Below are 25,284 nucleotides of genomic sequence, written 5' to 3'. Positions count from 1 at the left end.
TCTTGCACAGAGACAACATGGCTGTATGCCAACAGACAGACAGACATTTGTCAAAAAATACCCCTACAAGGAAGAATCGTTGAGATAAGTAAGGAGTCTTCCTTCGTGTCGTAGCAGAGATTAACTTGATTTATATAAATGTTAAACAATTACTCATTTTACAAGTACTTTTCTGGGTTTTAATTTGATAAATAAAATGGCAATACTTCACTGTCAGCTTGTGTGGCCATTTGAGCAGTGGAAAGAGGATTTTACTCCAGCAGATCCACCAGATACATCACAGCAAGCCAGAACAATAAAAGCTTTTCCCTAAGCTGCATACCATTGGGCACAGTGGGGGCACGTGTTGGCAGGTAACCGAGCCACGGCATTTCTCAGAAACACATGAGATAACTAGGACAGTCGCTGTTGTTTGTGTATAAATAGGCACTACTAGTAGCATGTAAGATTCATGGGTGATCCTTTTATCTAACTCCAAATCCCAAAATGCTCTCTGCTTAACAAGAGGATGGAGAGATGTAACTGATGCATTCCTTCTTGTGGGGCAGGATTATTAATAAGGTCATGGTGCCCGACACGTGTGCATGCATGGACTTATGAGTGCACATAATGAGGGAGGACTTGCAAATTCTGTTAAGATATAAAGGGGTCAGGAATGAGGGGATCTTTTTTTTAATAATGCAGGTCTTCAAAACAAAGTAACAGTATAATTTGGCCACCAGATGGCAGCGTTGCTCCATTTGAAGTATCATGGCAAGGAGCAAATACTTAAAGCTGTTGAACATCAGATAACCAACCACAAAAAGAAGCTATTGTTTTAAGTGTGCAGTAGGGGAATAAACCTATAATATTCTATTCTGTGTGAAAGATTAAGTGTTTTGTCAGTAAGACAACCGTTAAACCAGTTGGTGAAGTTATCAGTTCACTGCAGTGAATTGTAACGGAGAGTTTCGTTACAGAAAAAACATTTCCTGTTGCTCTGTGTCTCAACCAAGGACACATAGGCTCTCTAGGAGCCACTGAATAGTGGAGATTTTTGCTAAAGCAGCAACACAAATACTCATATGGATTCTTTTTTTTCAGATAGGTAGAGAACAACACGGCTAAAGCACTAGAGGAAAGATATGATACTGGCGAGCGGACCCAGTGGAACTTGAACCATACATCAACCTTGAATAGATGTCTTAAACATGACCTTGAATAAAAACTAACACAGAGCTTAGCTGCATTTACACTGTTGTACGATCCTTTATATGAAGTTGAAATGACATGTGACTTCCTGTTGGCAAATCTGTAACTATAGCACTTCAAGACAAAGTGTTCCACTGCAGGTCAAGTAGCCCCCCAGTGGGTGATAATCGGTATCAGTGAACGGATGAGCTCATAAAAAGATGATGCAATCCCCATGTGTCTAAGTGTATCTGAGTGTGTGTGAGTGTATCTGAGTGTGTGTGTGTGTGTGAGTGTGTGCGCTTTTGTCCTCATTTCCGTTGGTCTAGCCCGACTTGAGGGAGAGGGGAAGACGGCATCTCTGTCCTATAAGCTGACTCTCATTAAATGTCACTTTTATTTACCAGTAATTCTCGCTTATTGAAGTCCTGCACCTGCTCAACAGGCATGGGACATGCTGAGTCATTCTGGGATCATTTTTTCTCATATGTCTTCATCATGCTGGATGGGCTGTGATTAGAAGTGAGTGAAAAGTAAAATATTTATACTTAATACTGTGTATCTGGAAGTTTCATAAAGTGAGGTCTGAGACATTTTGTTGAGACTTTCAAAGGAAAATGAGACCGAACTGATGACAAAAAAGTAGAAAACAAAAGAAGCTTTTGACCTAACATAGGATAAATTACTATTATTGGATTTTATGCCCTACAAGACAGATGAAAGCACGAGGGGAGACAGAGCTCAAGAATGAAATGCAACAAGGGCCCTGAGTATAGACACAAACCAGGGATGTTGCAGGTCATGGCCAGAGCTGCAACCCAGGGGCCACTAGAAACCACATTCATAAAACTCTGTGTATAGATTCACGACTAAAACTGTGTTTGCACCAGGGTTGCGGTGGTATACTGGTTTTAAGGTGTACCATGATGTAAAAGTTGACAATTATTATACTGAGTACATTTGCTTATCTACGGAATTGAAAAAAAAAATGCAACTGGACAGAGAATCCCACCTTTACATTAGCTATTTTAAAAAGTTTTTTTTACACATCTACCAAAAAATGGTTATACGTTTCAATTAAAGTCATAAAATGTTTCTTCAACCATATCTAACCCTTCTGTTTTTATTCCTTTAATCATTCTGACTGATAATAGTGATAATTCTTTAATACCGTAAAAAAACATATTTTCTGAGATGGTTATCGTACTGTGAAAATATCATACCATTACGACCCTAGCTTGTGCACAAAGCAGAAATAAATGTACACATTTTTGCCAGGTTTAAAAAGCTGTACATACTCCTGATTCTGTTTTAGAAATTTTGACCATTGTGGCGCTGGATGCACGGGCACTGGTCTCATTTCCACACCCACATTTTGCCATAGATGGATGTAGAAATGCTCTGAAATATGTGTTTGCATTTTGATACTTGTGCGTGCACTCCTGCACGTCTTAAAGCTGTCAATAATAAATTTGATAAGAAGTGCATTTTAATGAAACTGCGTCACATTGGCGAGGTTCTCCAACAGTGCCAGAGCAGCATCCTTACCACTAATTCATCATATTTCTGCAAACTGTCATCGTGGTATAATCAAAATCATTATTATTATTCATCAACAGAAGGAGGATCAATGATTCATTCAAAGCACTTTTGTTGAAACTGACTTTACAAAGCACTTCACGGGATGAAATTAAGTAATCACTAACACGGAGATGACTGTAAAAGACAAGAAAAAAAGATGAAACCCGTTGCTCATATATAATTTAAAATTAACTTTATAAGTGTGTCTCTGATTGACATTTTACAGAGCGCTGTGTAGCCCGCAGAAATAATAACACAATCAGTGAAACAAAACGAAAACAAGATTATTAATCTCTCAACATATATTTAATTGCCTCCTCATTATTTTGCTTGCAGCTAAAATCATGTGCATGCCTGATCTGAGGAATGTGTGAGCACATTCCCGCTGCACATTCTTTGTTTATACATTCCAGTTTATGTCTGTGGAAAGTTGTGCGCATAGTTTTTGTGCGTACAAATTGTTTCTGCATCTGGCTCCAGGACACCCCCAGTTCTAGAGTAAAGTTCTGGAGATGTAGGCATCTATATTTAAGATAAGGGATATCACCTATGGCATTATATTTTTTTGTCTCACCTTGCCTTCCACTCACCAAAAATATTTAAATCAGTGTATGCATGCAGAAATACAAGCAACACATTTCAGCAGAGAGGGATGTATTGGTTCTGCTTTGAGAAGTGGCGGCTTGATCAACAAAAATATGCACATATATCTAGTAAATAGCACGGGGGTAGTCTTTGAAGGAAAGACCTGTCAACCTCACAGAGGGCAGCTGTAGTTTGCTGTATAGTTACTGTACTCCTGCGTGGTGCTTATCCGCTGTGACCAATTAGAGATAGTTTCCATCACCGTGGGATCCTGACTCAGGCAGGCTTCCCCTCAGCAAGAAACAAATGTGCTCTGCTGGGTGGGGAGGCGACACACACAGCACGCGGCGGCGAAGCTACCTCAGTCAGGATGAAAACGACTTAGATGTGACAGATTTCAGTAAGCAGAGGGAGAGAGTGGCGATATTTTAAGATTAACTTCTGTGGAGAATAGGGTTGATAATAAGGTTACAAACAATGGCGATGACTCGTTTCTCATTTGCATAAAATCAATCTTAATCTAGCTTTCCTACAGAGCCAGTGACAGGAGGAATGGGGTAGAGAATACACACTGCAGGTCTCTTTCTATCACACACATTAGCTGGCAATCAGCAGTGGTAGAAAGCCATAAAGGGGACCTGGCCAGGGCTTAAAGAAATACTTCACTGCTGGAAAGATGGCCTTTTAATTAAACTAGGATGTCTATGTAGTAGAGAGATGCAAAAAGACAGAGAAAAAGGTCTGTGGCATCTGCTTTTCCTCAAGAAGTAGAAACCCTACAAATGCCAGAATGCACAGTACCGCAGAATGCACAGCGTCGTTACTTGCCAGCCGGCCACAATTGTGATTCTAAAAACATTTTAGGCGAGACAGTGTTCTCCACAGAATGATAGTGTCTGTGTGGTGGTAGCAGATGACGGGGACGGGCGATATTTTAATTGCCTGTGTGTCCCTTGTATCATTCAGTGTCCTTTCTCTAAATAATTAGGTTTTTACGGCTCTGAACGCAACGCAAATGTACTCTTTATCTGGCCTTTTTTTCCTCCACAGCAGTTTGTCACTCACAATGTGGAAAATGGATCTGTCGATCCATTCATATCACATCAATAGATGAGAGCAGCACTTGTTGTTAAGTAAAAGCAAATTTGTAAATTTGCGTAATACAAAAATGCGGAAGTACAGCCTGAAGTTAAGGAGACAGCCCAGGAGAGCCAGTGAACTCCGCGGTATGACTCAAATTGATGCAAAACACGTCATCTGGCCGGGGGAGGAAAGGGCGATATGTGGGCTCGGCACTGGTTAGATAGAGTAATATTTACCGCTGTTTATTTACATATACTACCCACACTGTTTTGATACAAAGCTGGTTGAAAATCAATGAAGTATCCCGCTAATGCCAGAGGCTAGCCACTGCACCCCTTCCCATTATCCCCCCGCATTGTCTTCTCTTTTTCCTCCTTGTCCAACACAGTAACTGGTGTTATGGTCTGCTCTTTGCTGACTAAATGCCACGGACCTGCCACTCTCGGCAGTCAGCTAGAAATCCAAAGCTTCGGACAGAAGTCTAGTTTGCTGTGTCACCCATCTTGTTCTCTCCCCGCCTCTCCTCACTCAGTCTGTCCATCCGTCCATGTCGCTCTCTCCCTTTCTGGGGTGATAAGCTGCTCTTGCTCTCTGTAATCTGTCATTACCGGGTTCTTGTTTCTCCTCACCTTGACTCACAACATAGCACCGTGTGTGTGAGCGAGGTATCAGATTATGCCAATATGTAGCTGCTTGTACCCCAAGATGCCCACCTCATTGCCAAGGTGCCTTCTACGTTGCTATTCTCTTGTTTCCATAGCGACGATAAATAGAGAACATATTAATTCCTCCAGAAATAGAGACGAAGGTCATAGCATCTTCTTACTGGCCGGCCACAGGGGTATTGTGTTGTTATATAACAGACCTAAAGGCACAATGCATTAACAGTTGGCCCAGAGCATGTGCCATGATAAAAAGTTGCAGCTGGCGGGCAGTCATTATATGACACAACACTATAGAGGTTTATTTAAATCGAAAATTCATTTGCAAAATTAGCTGATAAAGATGAAAGACGAACGAAAACAAAAAGCAAGCACAAAGCAAAAAGATAAATTTGCTCAGTGAGTATTTTAATAATTAAAGTGGAATTATCTTACTTGGCTTTGGCATCAGCATCCTCATGGCCTTTATTGGACACGTCCTCCAAACCTCCAATCAGGTGCTTGAATGAACTGCAACACAGAAATAACATCATATCATCCAACTGCCCAAGGCTATTTATTTTGCACAGGCACATATTGTCCACTTACAGTATGGAGTGAATGCAGTTTGTAAACTGCAGGCAATCTGTATAAGGAGTGTGTACAATATATAGTCAGATTGCCATAAAAAACACTGCCAGTTACTATTAAATATTCATCAGTCTGCTTTCAGAGACGAGCCTCTAAAAAACACTGTAGAACAGATGACGAGACAGAGCTACCCCGAAGAGGTGTAAAATAGTGTGATAGCAGGCGGGGGATGAGTGTGAATTTTAGAGACAAAAGTAGAGGCTGTGCATAAATGTTTTAATGAATGAATTATAGAACAGAAAACATACTGGGCTGAGTGATAAAAAAGTTAGGATGGTTATGGTTATCATTAGACATAAGATCCCCATGACAATTTTTTTGTTCTTTTTTGTACTTAGCAAAGTCAGTTAAGGTCATTTAACTGCAAGAATCAACCGTGTTCTTCTTAGGCCTTAAAGGGAAAGTTGACCCCAAAATCAATTATACATATTTTTCCTCTTGCCTGTATTATTGTTTATCAATCTAGATTGATTTCTTGTGAGTTGCCGAGTGTTGGAGATATCAACCGTAGAGATGTCTGCCTTCTCTCGAATATAATTGAACTAGATGGCACTTGGCTTGTGGTGCTCAAAGTGCCAAAAAAATACATTTCAGACAGCAATGTCTCTTTCATCATGACCTGCTCATGCAAGATAATCCACAGACCTTGTGTTTTTTTTTTTACCAAACTACAACTGCAGACCAAATCACTCATTAACAAATAGTTCTATACTGCTAGTCCCATTGAGCTAGTTAATGTTACAGCTCAGCTGTAGAGGACGCCACTAATGTTTACATCTCGTGCCGTCACAAGCACAAACTTCTCGCCATGAGTTGATGTACATTTCTGTCCGTGCGGTAATGTGGGTGTAGTTCGGTAGAAAGAAATTAGTTCCTACTTGAAACTGCTCACAACAAGGTCTGTGGATAATTTTGAGAAACTAGGTCATGATTTCTTTAAAGAGACATTGTTGCTGAGTGTTTCAAATGGTTTTTTTTGGTATTTCGGCCACAAGATGAATGTGAAGAGGAACATTGTATTTTTGGTTTAGAGGTCTCCTTTAATAATAAAACTTAAGTTTTTTTTACTGGATATAACAATACTTACTTAATTATCATTAGTATGAGCATAGAGGAATGGCGGTTAAAGAAAGATCACAGTGAGATGCCGACTACAGAATAATAAACTACATAATATGCTAACTTGCAGAAAATATAACCTTCCAGAGTTCTCATGGGGACATAAAAAATAACGCTTCAGCTCATTTCTCCCTGAAGTATGGCCGCCTATGCAAAAGACTCCAGACATCCTGAAAGAACAAGTAACTGAGACTGTTTTCATGCAAGGCTCATCAAGCTGTCAGCCAGACGATGTAATACATCTGGTGTTTTCTCCTGTTGAGACCATAATGCCTGTAAGCTGCGGCTGTTTCCGAGCTGAGCCTTTCTTTAAATGTTTGGCTGCTTACAGTGTCTATTGCACTGAGTCGCTGACTCCCTGCCGTTTGTTTTTATTCCCCATCTCGTTCCAACTGTCTCTCTGCTCCCTTTTTTTTCCTCCTGCACAGCTCCTGCAATTATCCTCATCTAACGTCTGAGGATGTGCTGTTTCGTTTTGCATCACACATGCATGGATGTATAGAAAATAAATTAATGCACACAGAATGTTTAAATAACCTCGAGTGTGCAGCAGATCTGACTGGAGTGGGTGACACTCGCACATGCAGTGAGCTAGTTTTGTGGGCCGTGACAGCATTAGCAGCTTGTATGACAGGCAGAGTGAAAGGCAGTGGTAATCACCTGCACTGGATGACTCACTCACTATCCCCTCTGCTGGCTCTGAGGAAGGCCCATTTGTGCCTGCCGTGCTCCCTGAGGCTAGAGGGAGGCCCTGGGTAAGCTGATACCATCTCCTCCCGATGCCCAATCCATCTGTCTCTCTATTCTCACCCCATGACTTAATGCTAGAGACGGGGATGCTTAGAGACGAACACTTTCTTTAGATAGTGACCTGATATAAACCTCCCTAGATCTACATTTTTAATGTCACTGCAACGCAAGGCTGAAAATGTGGTTTAACTCTCTTTGATAATCTCCTGAGAAGCATCAGTGGAAAAAAATAACCCTTGTTCCTGCACAAATCTAGCATAAATCTGAATACTTCACTGAAGTTGATTTAGGATTTAAGACATGCCTTCTTGGCGTCACGTAACAAGAAAATCTCCTAATTTTGGATGTCTGGAAAACATTTACATGAGAATTAAATGGGTCCTGAACTTTAAAGCTGAATCAAAGACCGAGACTTTCGGTAGTGACGTGATTGCCTTTTATGACTACCAAACTTTGTGAGCAGACATTTAAATAAGGCGCTGCAGGAAAGTTTACAGGGAGCATGACCCTGAAAATGCATCTATTTCTCACCTCACATTTATTACATTTGTTGAAATGTAATTTAATGGATGATTTGGGATAAATCTGACATTTCCTCGAGAGCTTTGATGTTTTTTGAGTTTGGAAATTGAAAGTAATGACAATTTAAAGTGTACCATGTTCAGAAGGTGTAGAAGAAGGTTCATGGTGATGTTTCAGTTGTACTTGTAGATCCTGTTCCAAGAAATTGTCCTTTCCCGACTATCATGAGCAAGGCTGAATTTGAGGGCAAGTTTTGGAAGGCTGCTTATAACAGACAGATATTTTACTGTTGTTATGTATTCCCTCTTTTGTGCCAGGGAAAGAAAAACAAGTCATTATTAATAATAAAAACTTAACTTGTCTAAAATTGCATGTTTAGGGGGTTATGCCGGAGAGCAATTCACAGTGTCTCCCGCATCAGCTCAGCTGGAAGTACATAATTTTTCATGTAATTTTTCTTTTTCATTTAAACAAGGAAATATCATCAGTACGTGAACTTTTGCAGTGAGTAAAATACATAAAACATTATTGTACTATTTTACATTGCTGTGAAATTATCAACAATTTCCTCCTCCAAACGACTTTTAAAGTGTCTCTCCAAAAACGACATTTTTCAAGATTAAATTTGATTACATCATGAGAATGTTAGAATTTACCTTTGCCCAAAACTCCTTTTTAGTGGATACAGCTTGAGTGCATCATGATGTACCTCAATGCAAACTCTGTGACCTCTTGGTCGCGACCATCGGCAGCTCAGAGCTATCATATAGCAGCTCTTCTCCTGCTAATGTCAACACAGATTTGTTGTTCACAATAGAGCATTATCAGAAAAACAATAGGGTGCGTCCCCTGATGTGTGAGTTTACTGTATCGTCAGGGAAGATCTCTGTGCATCCCAGACATGTTTTCTGTTTTCCCCAGGATGACACAACATTGTTAGTCTCGAGCCTTTGCTTTTAGCCTGCACAAAATTGATGTGACACAACAGAAAAACATCGGCCATTGCATCAGTGAATATTATCTTATTTAATGATAGGCTGCTGGCCAGTGGTGGAATGTTACAAAGTATATTTACTTAAGTACAGTACTTAAGTATGAATTTGAGGTACTTTTACTTGAGTATTTTCTGTGCACGCCAAGTTGCACTTTTACTCCACCACATTTCAGAGGGAAGTATTGTACTTTTTACTTCATTACATTTATCTGACTGCTGTACTTAGTTTACAAGTTAAGATTTTTGCATAAAAATAATAACAAGAGTTTCTAAGATATGATTTTCTGTTATAAATGAAGTCACCCTACAGATTACACAAGCACAGCTTGAAGTTTTTTGGATGATTTTCTTTAAAATAAATTTCTATTTTGTTTGATGTTCTATTTAAATACTTTTAATTAATTAATTTTTTTGAAATCTTTTTTTTTATTTCTTTGTGTTCGTTACTTTTTATACTTTAAGTACATTTTATTGATTAGACTTACTTTTAGTTCAGTCACATTTTCAATGCAGGATTTTTACTTGGAGTATTTTTACAGTGTGGTATTGGTACTTATCTGAATACTAGGATCTGAATACTTTTTCCACCACAAGGTGAATATCAGCTGATAAATCTGTGCATCCCAGCTCTTGTACTACTTTAACGCTTAATAAAAGGATTGACATTGTAGAACAGTCATTTTATTCTGAGGGGAATAACTTTATTGATACTCACTCTCTATCGATGACTAGACAGGTGACTGCTTCTGCTGCAATGACGTTGGCTGTCCTGATGTCCTCCCTGGACAAAAAGATCATAAAACAGTCAGGAACAAAAGAAAAATTGGCACATTCATCATTATTCATTTGAAGTGTTTTATCAGAGCTGTGATGGAAACAGTCAGAACGTTAACATCTGTACATCAGTGATGTCTTATTCACCTCCATTTACTCCATAAATGGCTCTGACACACAATAAAAACATCACTCTCAACAGGCAACAAACATCACTGCATGATTGGCATTACTCTTTATTATATTTGACATCAAGTTCATCTTCCTCTGACGATTCTTCTGAGGAGTCGCCCCAGTCACACGAGTCCTCTGAGTCCGTATCCCAAGAATCCATCCTTCACTGTGAAAGATTTTTCTGCACACAGACTCCCACGGCGATAAGCTCTGAACCAGCGCACTGCCCAGGGCAGCCCTCCAACAAAAGACACGTCTGTCGCACTTCTATATAAAACTCCAATCCAAGAGTAGTGTTATCCACTTTAACACAGACTAAAATATTACAAAAAAGTCAGGAAATTCTTCAGGGAATGACCTAAGCAGATTATTTTGTGTCCCATCCTTTTTGAAAAAGAGGGGGGAAAAAAGTATCATACACTGGTTGAATTTAATATCCCGATAGGGAGCGAATAAAAAGCTCCTGCTCTAGATTCCTAAAGAGTAGATTCAATTTTAAGTGCTAACAGTAGCTGACAATCACTCTCTGTGTCTGGTCTGAAATACAGCAACCTATTTCAATGAGCTGAGGTGACAATTCCCCCTCATGCTATGTCAACTCCCTCTGCCTTCCCTCTTCCAAACACACCCCTCCTCGTGCTCACACACACACACACACACACACGCGCGCGCACACACGCACGCACATGCACTCTGCCTCACTCTTTGACCCCTTTAGATAAAGGTCACAGCTGGTGGGGGAACAGCACATTTGGAAAGGTGAGGAGGAGAGGGGAGGAGAGGAGAGGAGAGGAGAGGAGAGGAGAGGAGAGGCAGTGTTTGTCAGGGGCAAAGGATACATTAACAGACTGACTATTGGGGCCCTCCACCACTAGCATAGCTCATACAGTATTTCATTCACCTCTGATAAGCTCCTATGGCCTCCATCCATGCTCTTAACACAATACTCTGGCAAACACTGCTCCACCTGTTCCTCTGTTTGCCCACAACAGCATTCAGTACCATTTACATAAGCACACTTACAGTATTCGTAACCAGGTTAATGGGTGAAAGAACAACAAATGTTCCGGTCTGGATGAAGGCAACGTGTTACACCACGGTTGTTAATATTGATTATGTGATAATTTGTTTGGAGAATGAGAGTTGTGATGAGTGACGGTTTGTGGGAATGGGTCCTCAATGGTTAACAACACACCACACTGAGGTGAGAAGAGTTTTGGATTTGTGTATTTAATAAAAGGAAGCATAAGAGACCCCCAAAACATAGATTTAATTTGATGATTATTCAGATTTTCTAAAGCAGAGTAGTTAGTCAACTTGCTCTGTTGAGGTCAGTTGAGGCACACATACTTGTACTGTCCCAGCTGTGACATTTATGATATTCCAACAGCTGTAAGGTCGCTTTTCAAAAGCTACCACCACTACATTTGCAAATTCACCTCGTCATGTCTAGTAACATGAATGAGCTTTTGATTTCTTCTCATTAATTGTATGCATCCATTTTTATTGTAAATGAAATGCATATCAGTTCCAAATGTCAGCTATCGGTCTAATTAAGTACTAATAATCGGTATAGGCATTGGCCCTGAAAAACCAATATCGTTCAACCCCTAATGTCAGACATTCATATTAAATGTGGCCAAAGTTTCAAATAACCAGATAATCGAATGTAAAGGTAATCCCTGTGACCAAAAACCTCAATCTATGGACTGTTCTTGATGCTTTGTTTCCACATTTTTTCCTACATTGGATAAAAGATCACATCAGCTTGTGACATGTATGTCTTTATATCTTTTTACTTTATTACTTTATACTGATTGATACATATCTTTATATATCTGCCCTAGGCATGCTGCTGCAAGTAGCATCACAGAAACCTGTAATCTTGGTTCCTGATGTTGTCCATTTCTCTCCGATTCCTACTAGAACATGCTTGATTGTGAAGATGATGATTTAGAAGCTTTCATTGGGGATTTTTAATGTGAGAAAGGGGTGCTTTACAAGTAATTTCCATTCTGCAAGTACACTGCTACATGTAGCGTCATGCCAGCCTCAGGGAAAAAAGTAATCTTTGTTGCCGATGTTGTTAATTTCTCGCTGATATTGGTTCATATTCCTACTGAAACATGTCTAGTTGTAAAGTTTTTGATAGTAGAAAGTGCAGGTACACTTTGTTACAGTCATTCACTTTGCAATGACACTGTTGAGATGTTAGGATACAAAAGAACCAGAAACGCTGATCAATTACAGCAGACAGGGCTTTTTCGGGAAGGAGGTTTCAGAGGAGACAGGCGCTAAAATGGAGCATTTCAGACGAAGAGTGAATACAGGTGTTCCAGTACAGCCGGTAATAGGAAAAAAAAAAAAGAGTATTTTTTGAACATTAAAGTATTTAAACATTTTTTAGAAGAAACATAAAATACAATGAACCAGAAAATGAGCATCATAGGTCCCATTCAAATAAATTTCTGCCTCACATTTTCTAATTAAAAGACATTCAAACAAAAGGCAACTCATCCAACAGACACATTAGTGATGGGGAGCTAAAACTACAGCGACACTCACAACCTGTTACAGTTAATTTGTCTCATAAAAGGAAGTGCGCAGTGTTATGTCTTTTACTAACCATAGTGGTACACCAAAACAACACAACACTTTTGGCTATGTTGGAATCACGGTTACATAAGCATGGATCATCCTTAAGAGACCTCAAGGGTTTTATATTAGAGAGCAGCTTGTTACACCTGTCCCCTGCTGCTCGGCTGTGGACGAGATAAACAACTTAGTGTGCCATTGCGTTGATACTAGCTCTGTTATACGTGAAACACAATCGCTAAACAATATCTGTCAGAATGAATTATTTGCACGCCGCTGAGCCTAAGTCATCCAGTAAGCCCAAGATGGCTCTGCACTTGTTAATTGCAGCGCAACAAGAAACGCATTGGAAAACAGACAAGCACACACACATGCGCGGGCAGAGACGCACTAAAAGCAGCTGCATGCTGTGTCTGGAATGTCCTTTGGACTTGCACAGGAGGGAGCCTGTGGTGTTGATTTCCAGTAGATAGTTGAAATGAACCTGGTAATTGGACAGTGATCTGGTGTCCTGGGAAGGGGGTTATGAAAATAACGTACAGGCTTGGAGGCTGAGAGCAGGGCAGTAGCTATGGGCTGCAGTGAGGCAAGTAAAGCTGGGGTCAAGACAGGGGCAAGAACAAGAGGTGGCTGTGGGATACATAGCCAATAATCTGTGCTTCAGTTCTGTGACTGAGAGGTATTGAAGTGGGCCTGGAAAGCCGCATTGCAGGTCAGTATTGAAGTACTTAAGTAAATGAATGTGCATGTGTTTGTGCAGCTCTTTCCCATTCACTACAAACTGTGAATTTTCCACGTAACTGCAGAGTATGACCACTTTCCAAGGCATACCAGACATTTTTACATTCATGAATATGTTTTTCCTACTCTTCCAGGAAGCCACTGGAACAGTATGCTTTAACATTGCTTTAAAAAGCCTTCCCGATTGGTGCATTTGTGCTCTTTTTTACATGCTACAACATCCAAGATGAAAGTGTTAGCTGCTGATCATTATTTTAGTCACAAGCTATGCTGTTAGAGCAGTAATACTCAACTTATGGCCAGCAGGGCAAACATGGCCTCCAAAAAGGTGCCCGGTGGCCCTCCAACCATTTTCTAATTCACAATAAAAGTGATTCACGCTAGGACTTGTTTTTTTATACTTTAATAGAGCCATGAAATGGCATTAAAATACAGCTTGTTTATTCAAAAAGATCCAGCGGAGGATCTCCCGCACTCCTCCACAGAGGTCCAAGCTAAGCCCCTAATGTCCTAAAGTCCTACAAATGTCCTAAAATACTAGAAACCTCCTAAATTCAAAGAAATTCCCTTAAAGCCTTGAAACGTGCTAAAATTCAAGAAATGTCAAAAAAATCTCAGAAGTACCCTCCCATCTTATAAACGTCCTAAAAACATAAAAAAGTTCTAAGATCCTAGAAATGTCCTAACATTTCCTAACATCATGGTAGCAACGTGCTAACATCCTCTGACAACTGGCCCTGGCCTCCTGTCATTTTGCAAAAGTGGCCCCCAAGCAAAGCAAGTTGAGCATCCCCGTGGTAGAGTACCTGAACACACTGTTAAACATTTAATGTTGAAATGTCACTATCAAGTCTTGCATGTATAAGCTTGCCACAAACATGCGAAAAACACTCACTGGGAACCAGTGTTTCTCATGTGTGGGATTTTTTTTTTAGTTGCTTTTTGTAGCAGTGTTTGAATTCATTGTTTCTCATTCTGCTGGTGACAGATCAGTCTGCCAGAATGGTGCACACTTGTGAAATTGTTGTTATTTTGTGAATTTGGGGCTCTATAGCTGCAGCTGACTCTCAAAGCTTATTGCTGCTTTGAGCTTTCCCGCCCCTCAATCCCCCCTCTTGGGTTCCAACACCTAAAATACATTTTTGGCCTGTGGGAAATTCTGAAGAAGCCGCCCCTGTTCATAACTGCATCACAACACAACAATTGTGCATGTTTCCAAAACAAAAAGGGCAGCATGGGATTCACTTGACAAAGTACTTCTCAAGCCGTCTCCAAAAAACCCTTCAAATCTTTGATTGTTGATTTTCATGCTGTGATGGTTTGAGCTGAGAGCAGTAGCTGTATATAATAGGAAATGTCTTCAGCCTAAAAATCTATGGTATGCTTTAGAGCAAAGTAAAGTATACAGACAGAACATAAAGCAGCAATGTACAAGGAAAATATACAGTGGATACAGACAGGAACATACAAGGACAATATACAGATTTGTAGTCGCAAATGGCAAAAGTTAATGCTTTGTCTCATGGGGGTTGAGCTATTAAAAGACAGAGGGTATGGCTTTGAGTGAAGGGAGTTGGATGATTCTATAAAATAACATCCAGACCGACGAGCACTTCTTAAACATAGCATTCATGTGAATGTGACCATTGTGCTGCACGTTATATTATATATTGACCAAAAACTCCTGTGCAAGCATACAGACCAGGTTACCACACTCATGCTATCGCCTCTGTTAGGCAGAGCTAAATCTGAACATAAGCATGCTGACATGGTTAAAATGACGCTATTGACATGCCGATGCTTGACCATGTTCATCATCTTAGTTTAGCATGTCATGTTTGCTTATTAGCACAAAACACAAAGTACTCTGAAAATAGCAGGAGAGGAGGGAGAAGGCGGTTGGACATCAGAGAAGCAGTGGGGGAACACGGCGTGTATAGAGCAAGCAAATTTTCACATCTAACTGGGTGAATTAAGGGTTTATTTCAACTGAACCACAGCAGCTGATTGTTGTAACAGTGAAAAGACATGCCACCATGTTTTTTGTGAATATTATTTTGTTTCTGTCAAGTTCAAATGAAGCTTGTTTTCCAATTATTAAATAATTGTTTACTTAAACAGAGTCTGGTAGCTTTCGCGTTAACAATTTCGGGGTTGAAAAAAACTGGATGAAAAAAACTGAGCCAAAAAGAACCAGCTACCTAAACGTGGTGGAGTGGTCTTTTGAAATGGTCACAAGCACTCTTGTGTCATAGAAAAAAAACGAAGTAGAAAAGAATAGAAAGTCAGGAAGAAGATATTGACGCGTTTCAACACAGCAGCCTTCGTCAAGTTGTTGACGGCCCTGACGAAGGCTGCTGTGCTGTAATCCATCAGTGCTTTTTCCCTACCTTTCTATTTTTTACTTCTTTTTCTCTCCAATACGAGAATGCCACAAAAGACTTGAATTGCTTTGCAGTTCTGAAATCTGCTTAAACCACTGGTTCCCAGCTGATCCAGTCATTGGGGTCTGGATTTCTCTTTAGTCAGTTAGTTTAAGGTCCACGCATTATAAATTACCACATAATTGATTTTATTTCACAAATGTATACCCAGGGTTCCCACAGTCATGAAAAACCTTGAAAACTCATGGAATTTCTCTTTATCTCATTTTACAGTCATGGAATTAGTAAAAATCATTGAAATATTTGGAAAAGTCAATGAATTTTGTTGTGTGTATTCTCTGAGGATAACCTTCCACATAACGTAATGTCACAGCGAATTTATTTTCAATGAGTTAGCTGTTGACATAGCAAAGCCATAATATGCAGCAACTTACGGCTGCATGATTTATCATTTCAGCATCAACATTTCAATGTGCAATATTCTCATCTAAGGGCATACTATGTCATGTAAAGCACATTAAGTCAAACAACTAATTTGCTGCTTGGTACCGGATGAAAACTTGAAAGGTTTTCCGTGACTCATACCAGCCGAGGCTTCCCCTTCAAGACAGGTTATGCGTATATGTGACATAGTGTGGTAGTGTTTGTTATGGAAAGCGAGACACTCCTGAGTGTGTATGTGCGTAGAAAAGCATCATAACCAGGCTGACAAGTGTCGCAGAGACATTGAAGCGCATGCTTTTCTAAAATAGGAATCGTATTCCTTGAAAACTCATGGGAAAGTTTTGAAATGTTGTCCATGAAAATGTGTGTATACCATATGCTGGCTTAGAACACAAAGAAATAAATAATGCAAGAATAAACAGAAATGGTACTTTAAATAAATAAAAGCTCTGTGCTGGAAATCCACTGTACTTCAAAATAAAGAGGGTTTTTTTTTTTTTTTTTTTACAAACTTGACACATTCAGGAGTCAACTGCTGTTCATTCAGAATTGATCCATGACTCACTTTTGGATCAGTTGGGAAGCACTGCACTTAACCTTTTAAAGTGGACTTCCTGTTTATTTCCCTCTCGTACTTGTGGCAACATGCCCACACTGACACAGCCTCTCTCCCAGGTTTATCAGAGGGCTGTTGAAAGTTGTCTGACACCGACACCAATCACATTTCTGTCGGTGACATCACACCTTTTTTTTTCTATACCAATCTCTCATCCTCTGCTGGAACACCCGAACAAATATACACGATTACGAACAGGAGAGGAGGTCAGGCTGCACATCGGCTGTGCTACTGATGGATCTACACCTCAAATAAAAGCTCACACTTCACAGGAAGAATGTGACATGAGATGTTGTTGGCAACGTACAAACAGTTTCAAACTGGAAGTTCATCTTTTCCTGGAACATCCAGGAAACTATACATGAGTAGCCTTTTCATTAAGGGCTGTACGGCCCTTCGGAGAAAACATGTAATCTGATATTTCTCAGCTGCTTTAATGTATACACATCACACACCAGCACTCACACAAGCTCGAACAAAACCATTATGGCTGGCAGGAGAGTCGTCTTTGATTTGTAAATATGTTGTCCTCAACGATCAAAGGCGATGTCTTCAGATGGACAGAGTAGCCTTTGAGTAGGAGCTATTGAGTTTCATGAACAAGGACACACACAGTTAACTTCTAATTACAGAGACGGCCCTGTAGAAGAGCCCTCTGATCAAAACCCTGCTTCCAAGATGGCCAGCGTCTCAATCATTTAAATTTGCGAGACATCCTTCACCATCAAAGGTGTAGTTGAATAGGCTTCTCTCGCTCAAGACGCTCTGAGACAAAAGGAGTTCGTGACAACAGATCATAACAAGCGGATCCCGAGGAGTGGAGAGCACTTTGTTTCAGTGGGATGTAGATATGGTTGTCCTGAGTAAACAAAACGTGCTGCTCTTGAAGGTGCTTTGAACAGCTTTTCAAGACTGCACACCTTTATTCTGGGAAACACTACAAATGTATTGATGTAAATATATGGATACATTTGAAGTCCAAACAAAACTGCAGTTTGAGAGTAATTCAGCTTCAGTATCATGACATATTTCGGAGTGAAACAGGATAGACATGCAGAACTGTTGGAGGAATTTGATTCGATTGTTGAAAAGTGGGCGCATCATAAAGGTCATATGGTGTAAAGTCAACGGTTAAGTAGTGTCTGTCAGGGAGACAGATGAAGTCCATCGTATGCTCTATGTGACATTAGTTGCTGAAGCAGTCCACTGTAAAATGCCTTGTGCATCTATCAAAAGTTGTCACAGATACCATTTAACACTAAACATTAGATGCAGTTTTTTGGGGAAAGGAAAACAAACTGACAGAGCATGCTGTTGCTAGCTAGCTAATATGCCTTTTCCACCAAAATTAGCATGAATAGTGGGTTTGGCTTCTGTAAAATTGGTCTTTAATTTAATTTTGACTGGCATGAAAAAGTCTTAAAAAGTCTTAAATCTGACTTGCCTTAAGCTATAGGAACCCTGTATAGAGGCTCACTGTGTGTACATTTGTGTGTGTGTGTTTGTGTTTGTGTTTGTGTTTGTGTTTGTGTGTGTGTGTGTGTGTGTGTGAGCACATGGAAAATCATTAGTGTGAAAATCTACTATCCTCCCTTTAAGCAACAGTTCGAATAATTTCCAGAAGTCCTGGAAAATTCAACACAAAAGCGGCACAGCTGCTCAATCCGTTATAAATTAGTACTTAGTGTCATGCTCTCATTCATCAAACAGCACGTTTTTACGTTTCATTAGTGTAACGGGATCAAATTTCTGTTTGAAACAACCTACTCCCACTGCCAAGAGATCAAGCTTCCCGAGCCTGTTTCCCGTGCCATATTCTGCATGCATATTAATGCTCAGTCATCTCTGATATCCTATGGTTGTGAGCTTTAACATATGGGGAAAGCTCAGCCATCTGTGCAATTCAAGCTACCGCTCTAACATCACATCTAGCATCTGGAGGCTTCCTTTTGAAAATAGAAACAATGATTCCTGGTGTGTTTTGACAACACATAACTCAGCATTTATTTTTCACAGGATGCTGCTTTGGTTCAAATCGTCTCTTTGTGTTTTTAAGTGTTTACTATGCTCTTGTGGTTTTATTGTTGTGGGGTTGAGAGCTAATTCAAGGTGGCTCTCACATTGAGCAGCCACAAGATGGCGACATCTCCATTTATTTTCATGTTAACACTGTTGTCTATGTGCTTGCATGCATTCAAATGTGCTCTTACAGTGCCCATGGTCTCTGTTTCTACCTGACCCCTCACAGACACAATACACTGCAGAATATTTTCTATCTCTGCCCTCCCTTGGTTTAACTAATGCATTGGGCATGGAGGCGCACAGTCATGACAAGACAGGACAAAAATATCACTGCAGGGCACTGGCTTTGATGCCAGACACTGAATAAGATATTTTTATTACACTGAAGCGTTCTTTCAGTGAAAATATTTCAGTGCTCAGATGGCACTGAATGTTACCAGGAGCCGTAAATCATCTGATCCCTGCAGTTTAGACACCACGGTTACTTCAAACATGCTTCAGTAATGTTCACAGCTACAAACCCCTGGCACCAGCTTATGGAGTGTAGATGTTTGTACTGCTGGGGACCATATAGATTTCAGTGGGGACGTAGGGGACACGTCCCCCTTAATATTTAGAACATGTGCATTTGTCCCACCCAATAAAACTTAAATGTAGCAAAGGACTTTAATATTGACAAAGCTAAAGATATGTAATTCGATGCAGAAATTGGAGGAAAAGTAAGTGTTTGACACTTGACCACTGAGGATCCCCAAATCGCCCCTATAACCCTTTGATTCCTGCAACAGAAATGGTCTGCCAATGCCCACATTGGTATTTTTGTGTAGCTCCCTGTGTCCACAGACAACAATGTAATTTATCCTTCATTTCTGAATCTCTGTAACATCAGGAGAATATCGAATATAGGAATATATAGAATATAAGTAAATATCAATGTGTATAGGCTATCGCAACACAGTGTCCTGTGAATTTCATGCTCAAGTTGAAAAATTTTAATCTGCGCAATGGACGCAAAGACACGAATATCAAGTCTTTGCATCCATCGCGTTGTGTCCAACACATCCATCATGCCGCCCCGTGTGAATTCACATCCATCTGCGTCTTTGCACTGACTTTGTATATAAACTCGCTGCATGAAACATTCACATCCTGTGCGATAAGTGCACACCATGATGGTTTTTATTTTAGATCGATATACTGTATATACAGTCCTGTGGCCATTAGGGGAAAACACCACCATAATTACGACAAATGCTTTGTTTTCTTGGCATGTAAAGAAAGGAAAGGTAGGAAAGGTCATGACATGATGATGGGGAAGACAGGCCTCTTAGCTCACTGCTTAAACAAGAATGAATGCACTAGCTGTTGTGGTTCTTATTTTAGATCTGTTTAAACAGAATCATGCAAACAACGAGTTCCTGCAGTCATGTGTGGGAGGTCATTTTTAAAGGGTGTCCCCCAGTATTGAAATGAAACCTTTACATCCTTGCAGAAGACTATTTTTACTTGTCTTATATCTGTGTATTACATGTGTATCTGGAATGACACAAGCTGCTATGTAAGTAACAGCCACTTTGCTCACACATTCAACACAAATGTTCATAAGAGGGTGAAAATTCATTAATGCAGTCAAGGACAGCATGGCAATGTCCTTTATATCATGATGCTCTGGCAACCAAGACAGGAAGTGAGGAGAAAAGACAAAAGAAAAAGGCGAAGATAATATTGTCTAAATGAAATGAGTCTCCAGCTGAGAGCACACTATACGACCGTCGAACGCCATTAAGTTGACTCAAAAGAATGACTTTCCCCCTGTAGTTTCTGTGGGACAAAGCTTTGTGCAAAATACAGCACAGAGGGGTTGGTGCAGTTTTGAGGGATCTCCACTGTCAGTTGAACATAGACACTTTTTTTCTTTGGATTGGGACAAAAGTAGAGCTTGGGAAAGAGGCACAGTAATTGTATGTGCCCTCGTTTGTACTTTCTGCAAAGGAGTTTGTTAGTAAAATACTTGCATCTTTAGACACCACTTATCTTGTATCAGTTAGGTATACAATTCCATAATAAATCATTAAAAAATTTTAGCTGCCTTTAATCTTATCTGAACAGTATTTCCAGTTGCAGAAAAAATCTAATCTGATTAAGAAAAAACCCCCAAAACATTTGGATTTCTATGACAGACCAGACTCTTTCCGGTCGGCTCAAACTTAACACGTTTTCTTTGGTTCAGAGATAGAATATTTGTGTCACATCTCAAAAATGTGTCTGGAACAGCTACAGTAAATCAGGCCTGAAGTTGTGTAACATGCACCCCGGCTTTAAGAATTTCCAAACACTTGGCAAGTTATCACGCCTCTCAAGAGGAGTGAGTGGTGGAAAAAAAACAGGGACAGATAAGAGCTGGAGGCTGGCTGATCACAAATTAGAAAGGATAGATGCACGTTAAGTACAAGAACCAGGATATTAAAGAAAGGTTGCGAGTGAAAATTAGAAGAGAACTGGGTGACAGTGAAGGAGACCGAAACAGCAGGAGAACAGAAGATTTAAATTGGAAGAGGCAGTGTTATTAGGAACAATCTTACCCTTGCAGTGCTTTCTCTCCAAACCAGTCTCCTTTTCCGAGGCTGCGCAGGTAGACGGGCTCTCCGTTAGGCAAGTCTTCCCTGGTCACATTAACCTGGTGGAAAGGAAATGCAGGCAGAGAAGAGATAAAGGGAATAGCAGCGTGACAGAGAGGTGGATGGAAACAAAGTGAAAAAAGAAGAGGTGATGTATAATACTGTGAAGATGTGCGTCACTTCATTTAGACGTCATACCAAAAGAAAGTGACACGCATATGGGCCCTTAGAATGACAGGTTAATCACATTATTACAAACAGGCGAGAGGAGACGCTGTGACAGATATCTCCGTGCATGGGTACCGTTTTAGAAAAAGGTGGCTGCCATCTCAGCGAGGATCTGGGAGGCACCGCTGACCACTTCATTAGCTGGATGACATGTGAGTGATGGCACTGCGCTGCGCCGGTAGACTTTACAAATCAAAGCGATGGCACTTGAGTAGATTTTAGGTGAAGTGAATGGAGACGGTCGTTACACCTAATGAAGGATCTTGTCTCCGTCCATTAGTCAAGTTCTGCTCAGGTGTGGCAGCGCATCGAGCACCGGCACAATGTAACGCTGTCGACGCCTGAGTGACAGCGTGATTATACATGATGTAATATGATCATGTGGGACCAGAGAAAAAACAGAGAAGAAGAAGAGAGGTTTAGAGGAGGTAAAAGGTGTAGGGCAAAGGGCAGATTGTGTATGTAAAGCATTGATAAGGTCAGGATTGTACAGTGTGTGTCTGTGTGTGTTCATGTCTGCGTCCAATTATTTGTTTCTGATGTAGTTGTGCTGACCTTGTGAAGTGGGTTGGGGTCAGAGGAGTGATTAAAAAAAGACAGGAAACATAATGTATCTTCATCCTTTGCAGTGTCATGTCCTGGACATGTGAACTGTTAGAAAATGCAGTGAATTTGTCTCAATCATGGGACCTGAGGCGGAATTTGGTGGATAAAGTTATTGAGACAGATCTTACCATTTGTGGGTGTGTCTAGTGTGTAGGATTTAGGGGGATGTTTTTGCAAGAATGGAAAAAGATGTAATAAGTAGTTTTCATTTGTGTATAATCACATGAAAATAAGAATCGGCATGTTTTTGTAACCTTAGAGCAAGCACTTTGAATCTTTGGAACTGGTCCAACGGACAGACCGAACACTGCCTCTAGAGAGGGGTGTTCATATTTTTGTGTCAGCAACCATTAACAGCTTTTCCACAACAACCATTTCAGGAAAAATACTGCTTTTTTATGTGAAACTTCTTTATTCTGTTATTGTACTGGTTTAAATCACCGGGTCTGTTTGTTTTGGAGAGGAAAGGGCCTCTTTGGATAATTCGCTCCCAGTAAAAATCTCCTGAACGTCTGGATCGTAAGTTAGCAGAAAAAAGTGAGCACACATTAGCAGGTGCTGGGCTAGTGGCTTGTCGCAGACGAGCAGAACAGCGTCAAAGAGACACTGATTTGTGAAACTACGTTCTTTGTTGTGGATAACTTGGCTCCTGGTAAAAAAAAAAATAGTCTTGAACAATGAAGACTAAACGGAAGTTTGACAGTTCAATCCCCGGCTCCTCCAGTAGGCATGTCAAGGCATCCTTTGGCAAGATGCTGAGCCACAAATTGCCCCTGATGCCTGTCCATAGTATGGTCGCCTCTGCCACCAGTGTGTGAATGTGTGTGTGAATGGGTGAGTGCGAGTTGTGGTGTAAAAGTGCTTTCAGTGGTCAGAGAACTAGACAGGAGGTAATCTGTTTTTCACTTTGACCTGAGCAAAGTGGTTTGATTTTTTTTTTTTGTTTTCAAAACAATGGGAAGATGTCAATAAGCAACAAAAGAAGAAATGTTCCAGAAATTTGCAAGAAATTGGTAAAAAAAAAAAAAAAAAGTACAAGGAGATTACCTGAAAATTAGTTGACAAAATGGCAACAATGGCAAAACAAAATAAACCAAAAAAGAAAGCAAAAAAAAAATAATTCTGTAACACAATTTTGAAATATGTTATTATTACATTTGTAAATATAGTTTTTCCCCAGCTTTTTTTCTTTTTTCCTCAAGACAATTTTCCATAGCTTTTTTTTTTTTTTTTAAAAAAATCTATTTTCTAAATCTAAGAATTTCTTGTAATTTGAGGAAAATTTCTTACCAGGTTGCATATTGCCTTTTTCCCCATGTCTTTGAAAGAAATTCAAAGGTTCAAAGTTTTAAATACTTGTAAAAGTTGTCTGAAAGTGTTGCTCCAGGTTTCAAAGGGTTAAGACTAAGAATTATGTTGTTGATGTCCATGATGCCATTTCATATAACAGGGCGGTAAAAGGGGTAGATGAGAAACATGAACAGTAGAGGGAAGAGCAGGAAAAGGATAAAGAAGATGAGGATGATGAGCAGGGAGAAAATGAGGTGGAAAAGAAGCGGCATGGACAATAAGCACATGAAAGCCCACCAGCAGTGCTGATGACAGACTGGACAATGTGTCATCTGCGCTCAGTGTGAAGACCAGATCCATTGATGACAGAGAGGTGAAATGAAAGTGACTCCACTCTCTTTTCTAGATGCTCCCAGAGCATCTGCTCGAGATGATGACAGTGACGGCCTCTCCCTTATCTCCAGATGATTGATGAAAGCCAACTTCCGCCCAAAAAAATACTAGTGCTTAGCTTCAAAGTTAGGCATCTTTTGCCATGGGTGTCACGATGCCCTGCATTGCGATGGTGTGATGATTAATCTGGTGGGAGGCTATAGAGGCAGTGTTCTCACCTTTCCTTTACTGATGATGAAGAAGGTGTCTCCTCTTGCCCCCTGTCTGATGATGTACTCTCCATCTCCATAATGTGTCTGTCAGAGGAGGAGACAGAGAAGAAGAGAAGTGTTATGCAGGCATGCTATGTTTCTTTGGGAGCGAGTCGTCTCTAGCCAGAGAGAGAAATGCACTATTCAGAGGAAGTAAGGTTGAAGTGGCTACAGTAAGATAAGTTGCAATTAGATGCTTTTTCCTGTTCATACAACAAGCAAGCTGTAATCGTGGTGTCTCGTCATCCTCACACCCACTCGCTCGCTTGGATACGTCCTGCGACCTTGAATAGGAATGAGCAGGTAAAGAATATGAGTGAATAATTGAATACTACTGCATCAAATCTAAAGCCAAATCATGACCCCCTTTCCAAGATAAAATCCATCCATCAATCCATTTTCTATACCAGCTAATCTTGTTCAGGGTTATGGGCGCCAGAGCCTATCCCAGCATGCATTGCTTAAGCACAACCTCCGGACTAGTTGCCAGTCTAACAACACACATAGATAGAAAGAAAAAAAAAACATTCACACACACACATTCACATCTTGTGATGAAAATAACCTTGAGTGCCAGATAAGGAATGCCTTTGCTTAAGGGATGAAGTGATTCTTAAGATGTGACATAACTTAATATGATTGGCAAAACCTCTTGTGACACGGAGAAAAAACGATATCAAGCTTTTAAATGATCTACTGAGCTGTAGAACAAGAAGCATAGACAAACCCAAATGAGCACCTTTGGTTAACATGCATCAGATGGTGTTTTTCTTAATGCAAGTCTAGGGTTGGATTTTCACTTTTTCCAGCAAAATGCACAATATTCTGCACCAAGTCTAGACTGATGACAGAGCTCACTACCTCCTGTTAGATTTTAAGCACATTCCACAGCTCAGATGACATTTGCCAGGTTTCTATTCACACACCGTTTCACAGATGAAATGGTACCTTAAGTTGTACTTCACACAGCAGCGTGTGTGCAATTCATGTCTGCTGTGTGTCACTCAGAAGCAGAGCTTCTTGTTAATACTAGGTTGCAGTTAAACGTGAAA

General features: G+C 40.3%; 1 protein-coding gene across 1 annotated transcript in view; it reads right to left on the bottom strand.

Moving 5' to 3' along the window:
* The window catches only part of LOC121954489 (cGMP-dependent protein kinase 1-like), a 114,736-nt gene that overhangs the window by 9,325 nt on the left and 80,127 nt on the right, over positions 1 to 25,284 (bottom strand). Inside the window, exons 6-9 of the mRNA XM_042502005.1 lie at positions 24,200 to 24,277; positions 21,429 to 21,523; positions 9,812 to 9,877; positions 5,517 to 5,591 (exon numbers count right to left, since the gene is read on the bottom strand). Of these exons, the coding sequence (XP_042357939.1) occupies positions 5,517 to 5,591; positions 9,812 to 9,877; positions 21,429 to 21,523; positions 24,200 to 24,277 (314 nt within the window). The remainder of the gene's footprint in view (positions 1 to 5,516; positions 5,592 to 9,811; positions 9,878 to 21,428; positions 21,524 to 24,199; positions 24,278 to 25,284) is intronic.

The sequence above is a fragment of the Plectropomus leopardus genome, chromosome 15 (genome assembly GCF_008729295.1).
Source record: "Plectropomus leopardus isolate mb chromosome 15, YSFRI_Pleo_2.0, whole genome shotgun sequence".
Classification (NCBI taxonomy): domain Eukaryota; kingdom Metazoa; phylum Chordata; class Actinopteri; order Perciformes; family Serranidae; genus Plectropomus; species Plectropomus leopardus.
This window is presented reverse-complemented; position numbering and strand designations above follow the sequence as displayed.